This window comes from Strongylocentrotus purpuratus, unplaced genomic scaffold (genome assembly GCF_000002235.5).
Source record: "Strongylocentrotus purpuratus isolate Spur 01 unplaced genomic scaffold, Spur_5.0 spur5_scaffold_6, whole genome shotgun sequence".
Taxonomy (NCBI): domain Eukaryota; kingdom Metazoa; phylum Echinodermata; class Echinoidea; order Camarodonta; family Strongylocentrotidae; genus Strongylocentrotus; species Strongylocentrotus purpuratus.
The window spans coordinates 39,610,118-39,616,280 of NW_022145612.1; the positions used below are offsets into that span (position 1 = coordinate 39,610,118).

Here is a 6,163-nt window from a genome sequence, read left to right on the forward strand (position 1 = left end):
AAGTAAAAGTATTAGGAATTCCCCGGACCCATGTGTGAGATTTCTTTGATTTTGAAAAAAGATGTTTGAATATCTTTGTTTTGAAATCTGTAATGCGGGTTAATATCAGGAGATAACAAATTAGTTATAAAACCTGTCCACTTATTTCACAAACTCCCTCCACCAACCCTCTGGAACTGCGACCGAAATGGACCGAACTGTAGTAAATTGAATAAATTATGCACTAAATGGACTGAGCTAAATTTACTAGCCACAGTAAACGGACCTAATCTAATCTGAACTAAGAAATGATCTGGGTATACTTTTCTTCTTGACATGCGCAGTACCACCCGAGGCGCCAGACATACAGGGGTATGAGGCTGAGGGTTTGGAGATACCTTGTAATGGAGCGCAATTGGGACTACTGTTTGATGGCTTTACAACTCAGTGGTATAAAGGAGATAAACTCATCAAAAGTTACGAAGATGTTGAACCCGAAGAGGTAAGAGCTATCACCATGATCTAAACTAAATCCCCCTGTCTCTATAATATGTGCAATTAATGTCAATTTTTGCTTTTGTTAGACCATTGTGCAGGCGCGTAGCCACAGCCACGGGGGGGGGGGGGGGGCACGCACGTGCCCCCCTAAAATTTCCAAGATCGGTTGATTTTTTGTTACCCCTTTTTTTTACCTCGATCGATTACATGTAAGTGCCCCCCCCCCAAAAAAACATCGAACTCTGGCTACGCGACTGCCATTGTGTACGGGTGGAGTGGGGAATCTGAGCAAATTTTCCAACAGGTTTACCCAAATCAAAACATACAAAACAAAAACAAAACGAATCCTTAGATTTTAAATGGTTAGTACAGTTTCGAGTGGAGGTCGCCCCACTCAGCCCCCCCCCCCCTTCCCCTCAATTGACACCCCAACGGAAAACATCACTATTCAAGGTCCTTTTACAAACAATTTCAATATCATTTTCTTCAACTCTTGTACACATCTCGTTATTTTGCCTGTAAAATGTTAAGAATTTTATTCATCAGGAATTAAAATTTTGAATAACTCAAAATATCTAAGGAATAAAAAGAAAAGATCTCTTAATTTCTCGTGGACATATGGATAGTCATCATTCATCAGATCTATTCAAGTGTGTAAACTTCACTGTTGCTCTTCTCTAGTCTTGTTCGTTCTTAAATTCTTTATTTATTTAATTTCTTTACAGGTTAACGTCGAACATTTTAAGAACATTGATGAGAGGTATGCAGGGGTGTATAGGTGTGTAGTGATACACTTTTCTTCACAGAGACAATGGGTTACAAATATAGCACAGGTGGAAGGTACGTAAATGATTAATTAACTATATGCTTCTTTTCATCTCCCCCCCCCCCCCCCCCATCTCCCCCATCCCTCTCTCTCTCTCCCTCCCTCCCCTACCTCTCCCTCTTACGTCTCCCACTCTCCCTTCACCCTCTCTCTCTTCCCCTCTCTCTCTCTCTCTTTATATCTGTATCTACACATAGATAAAGTCATAAAGATATCACCCATTTCCTATATTATAAACATATGTTTCATTCTAAGTTCATTCTGATTCTAAAAATGAATTAAATGTTCTCCAATCTCGAAATATTTTGCACTTTTTAAAAAAACATGTTTTTGCCTAGTCTCATAATACTGATATGACATATCAATTAGACAGAGATCCACTTGACCTTCATTTCTATTTTGATCAATGTTACGTTTCTCTTTTGTTTTTTCCTTCAACCTCCATCCAGTTCTGCCCAAGAGAGGTAAGAGACCATGACCCTTTTAACAATCAGTTTTTATCAAACGTAGCCATTTAAAAAAAATTAATAAAATAAATATAAAAGAAATTCTCCCCTATACCATAAATGTGTGTTAATGATAACAACATTTTCTACAAAATAATGTGTTTTTTGTTTCCACTTACAGCAGAATACATTGGAAACAACAACAATACTCATCGTACTCATTGCCTCCCTTTCAAACCGCAAAAGAAAAACATGTTACTTTTTGTATTACTAAACATGGTACATTGTATATGAAAACTATATTGTGCCTTGTGAAGAAGTAAACTCATTTGCGAGAATGAGAGATAGCAATTCAACATTTTTACTCGATTTTTTTTTACTTATTAGGTTGAGAGCTGTTTTGCTTCCTCGTTACCTTACAAATAGACATAATATATTGATATGGAGAGAAAATTAGAGAGGAAGGAACGGATAAATTGTAAGAAACGTAAATCAGAAAAAGAAAGGAAAAGAAATATGGAGGATAGACAGAGAGAGAGAGAGAGAGAGAGAGAGAGAGAGAGAGAGAGAGAGAAGAAGAAGAAGACTCGAATTATTTTCTTATTAGGCTGAGTGCTGTTTTGCTTCCTCGTGGACGTACCTTACAAATAGACAGATAATATTTATATAGAGAGACCAAAATACTGAGACAAAGGTCACAAAACATGTTTATAAACCGAATGTGAAATAACATCCTCCAAAAGAGGAATCTCTCTACCCCCTCCCTCTCCCTCTCTTCTATCGAGCTGATGCTGGCTGCATCCGTACTTCTTGGGTTGATAAAAATCAAAGAAGATTGACGATGCGAAATCCACTCATTCTCCTCCAATCATGAAAAGAACTTTCCTAAAATAGACCATTCCGATCTCTTTCTTCAAATAGCTCGTCCGCAAAACCTAATTTACAAGACAACAAACGTCTCACGCCACTCTCTCCGAGTTCAAATTCAATATCCTGTTCGTTCCTCACCCGGGGCAGTCCCAATACTATTAGCTTTAAAAATAATTTATGGTATAAAAAGGTATAGCCGTCGGGAAAGACGATGAGTTATATGTTGTTTGTTGTTTTATCTTGTTTTGGCACCTAGCAAAGTGCTAATTTTTATGAAATCTAATGTCGTCATTTTGGTTTGGACATGTATCTTGAAAAACGCACACAGAAAGGAAATCACCCCACCCTCCTCCTTTGAATTATATAAATATATATATATATATATATATATATATATGCCTCCTTATAATGTCCCGCTGTTCAGGCAGGTGGTTCAGTAATCATTCTTGATCTTTCCTGGGACCCGTTTCTAAAAAACCTTTTTTCAATGACAAATGACAAAAATCAGTGATAAATCTGCTGATAACCAATCAGAAGCAAGAATTTCGCTAGCTTAAACATAAACTGTCATTTGTCACTGATGACCAGTTTTGTAAAGTGGGGCCCTGGCTCTCAAACATAACCCATTAGTTACAACCCTGGATAGCGTATTGGATGGAAAGACATGGGGGCAGTTCGTCACCACTAACATATTTCCGACCAATAAAATGAAATAGAGCCCAACTGATAGTACACAGTAGTAAGCTGGTTAGGAAGTACTGTAAGTCAAGAAACGCACGAAGGGCCCTCCTTAATAAAATTGTATGGATTAACGGAAGTTGAAATGTTTTACCAATTATGAGGCCAGGGTCTGGATACGCCACTGAGCAATATTATAACTTTATTTTCTGTAGTAAACTTCACTGTGATTGATGAGTCTAGTCGAGACACCGGCTAAGTCGAGGCACACCTGACATGTGCGGTGGTATGTAAATTAAATTTCTGTCTGCGGCATGGCATTGTTTTACCGCATCTAAACTGGACAAGGAAAGAATCTGACGGCATAATGACCTGCGCTGTCAGTCAGACATCAAAGGAAGAGGAAATTAATTAAATTTTGACCTACGGTCACGCTGAGACAAGCAGTGTGTTGTGTCTTTGGAAGACAGCATTGGCTTATTGTTTTATAGTAGATCTCCTACATAGTGGCGATATGGCTCAGTGGTAGAGCAGTGGTCTCGTCACCAGGAGACATCGGGATTCAAATCCATGTCGGATGTGTTAGTGCCCTTTGGTAAGGCATTTATCCTCATTACCCAAAATCCCAGGTGTAAATAGGAACCTGGTAACTGCTGGGGTAGTGATAATTGTAGGGCCCGTATATATAGGAATATCAGTAATACGTTTAGGCTAATCAGGGTTGCTAAGACCCAATGAATACTAATAATGTCTATCTGGTATATGTTGACAGCAATGCACAAACGCTTGATGGCGATGGCGAAAACTAAAGCGACGGGGTCGTCTTTTGTGATGATAGCCGGTGGTGTCGGCGGAGTCCTGGTCGTTTTCCTCATCGGATGCTGTATCTGTGTCTGCTGGTAAGAATATCAATTTCAGGGGCGGATACAGGGCTCTGTTAAAAGTGTGGGGGGGGGGTGAGATACACCCTAAGGGGGACACCGACACCTGATAACCTCTTGGGTATGAGTGGTGTTCCTGTCTAGAATTTCACTCGCTTTATTCCCAGGTTAATGAAGCAATCCTCAAATAGATTGGAGCGGAGATGGCGCTCTATCATATTCCAAGTTCGGTTTATATTAATCGGCCTTTGCACGGAGAAAGTATACATTCACACTCCAAATAGCTGGCCTAATTTCCGACAGAACTTTGGCACTGGAGTCTGACACAGCCTATTTACCAAATACATAATTAAGAATATATAGTTGATTGGGAAACATTTATTTATGTGACTTAGGTCTATGTGTACATTGCCTGCCAATGGATTTGGAAAGGCCCAAAGTTATACATGTTTGCGTTTATCCCATTATGCATTGAAAACATTTTAAGAACTATTTTAAGACAAGAAATAGTTAGACACGGTCGTGATTGGATTAATTCATGTCAGATGTAAGTACAAAGCATATAGATCCTCTGAATAAATGTAATTCATACAATTTCTTTCATTTTAGAAATAGAATATTTAGAAATATGTATGCTCTTATCTTGTAACACTTTAGCTGCTTCAGTGAAGAAGATGACTTGGACAAGGATAAAAGTTTTGACAGGGAAGCAGCGAAACCGTTACTCGGTGATGGGGACAAGAAACGGGGCGGCAAACCAAGACCTGGCGACATGTCACCGGCCAAGAAGGGCCCACCATCGAGTCCTGCAAAGAAAGAGCCAGGTGGACCTCCCGGTGCCGCGAAGCCTGGAGCCCCTCCGTCCAAAGCTACCGGAAAAGGGCCACCGAAATCTCCCGGGAAAGGAGCACCAAAACCTGCGGGAAAAGCACCTCCGAAATCCCCAGGAAAAGGGCCACCGGGTAAAGCACCCTCTAAATCCCCGGGTAAAGCACCCCCTAAATCCCCGGGTAAGGCACCCTCTAAATCCCCGGGTAAAGCACCCCCTAAATCCCCGGGTAAGGCACCCCCTAAATCCCCGGGTAAGGCACCGCCAAAGTCTCCAGGGAAGGCGCCCCCCAAAAAATCTCCAGCAAAATCACCGGCAAAAGCTCCAAACAAGTCTGCCAGTAAGTCTCCTCCTAAGTCAGCCAAGAAACCACCCGGCAAAGGACCAGCTAAGCCAGGGGTCAAGATTAAAGGTGGCTCGCCCAAGAAGAAACCTGGAAAGAAAGTGTGACGTCGAGATTCTCTGTGGTTGCATGGTGATCTTGAAAGTTCAATGGTAGATTCACTGATTATGCCTGTCAAGTTGTATCGAAAATCAACATAGATAGACCGTATTACTCCTAGACTGCTCTAAAAGCTAAATGGACAATCGAATCAAGAGATAGTGCTTATTAAGCAGTCAGGTAGGGTTACCTGGGCCTCATCAAGATATTGTCAGTCCGGGCTAACGTGAGTTTGCTGATCATGGGATAATAACTTCTGTGTAGGTCTGTGAAAGTAGACGGGTATGATCCCATGAGATGTAAATGTTGCGTATCAAACGAAATAAAAAGCTGTCGAAGAACCCACTCCCCCTCCCAAGCCAGCCCCCCCCCCCCCCCAGAAAAAGCCCCAGCCAAACTTGCATTGGATCTATGGCATGCAAGGCTGCGTTTCACGAAAGTATCGTATTAGTACTAGTCGCCGACATCTAATTAAAACGCGTGTATACAAATTATTGCATTTAAATGGGGTGTCGGTGAACTTGTACTAAGGCCGGTTTTCTGGCCAGGTACATTTCACCCCCCCCCCCCCTTCCATCCAAGGAGGACTCCGCCCCTTCCCTCTTTTTCATGGATGAGCCATAATTTTTGCCCCAGAAAATTTAAAAATCGCGCCGGCCGACAATTCGCTTAGGGGGGGGGGGGGGGGTGAGAGCACTATTTATTTACTTTTTC

The 6,163-nt window shown here is 41.4% G+C and overlaps 1 protein-coding gene across 1 annotated transcript in view; it reads left to right on the forward strand.

The window, feature by feature from the left end:
• Positions 1 to 5,785, forward strand: part of LOC105436761 — a 30,022-nt gene extending 24,237 nt beyond the window's left edge. The window contains exons 12-16 of the mRNA XM_011662674.2: positions 324 to 481; positions 1,203 to 1,317; positions 1,753 to 1,767; positions 4,070 to 4,196; positions 4,836 to 5,785. Coding sequence (XP_011660976.2) covers positions 324 to 481; positions 1,203 to 1,317; positions 1,753 to 1,767; positions 4,070 to 4,196; positions 4,836 to 5,457 — 1,037 coding nt within the window. The 3' untranslated portion in view covers positions 5,458 to 5,785. The remainder of the gene's footprint in view (positions 1 to 323; positions 482 to 1,202; positions 1,318 to 1,752; positions 1,768 to 4,069; positions 4,197 to 4,835) is intronic.
• Positions 5,786 to 6,163: the final 378 nt, after the last annotated feature.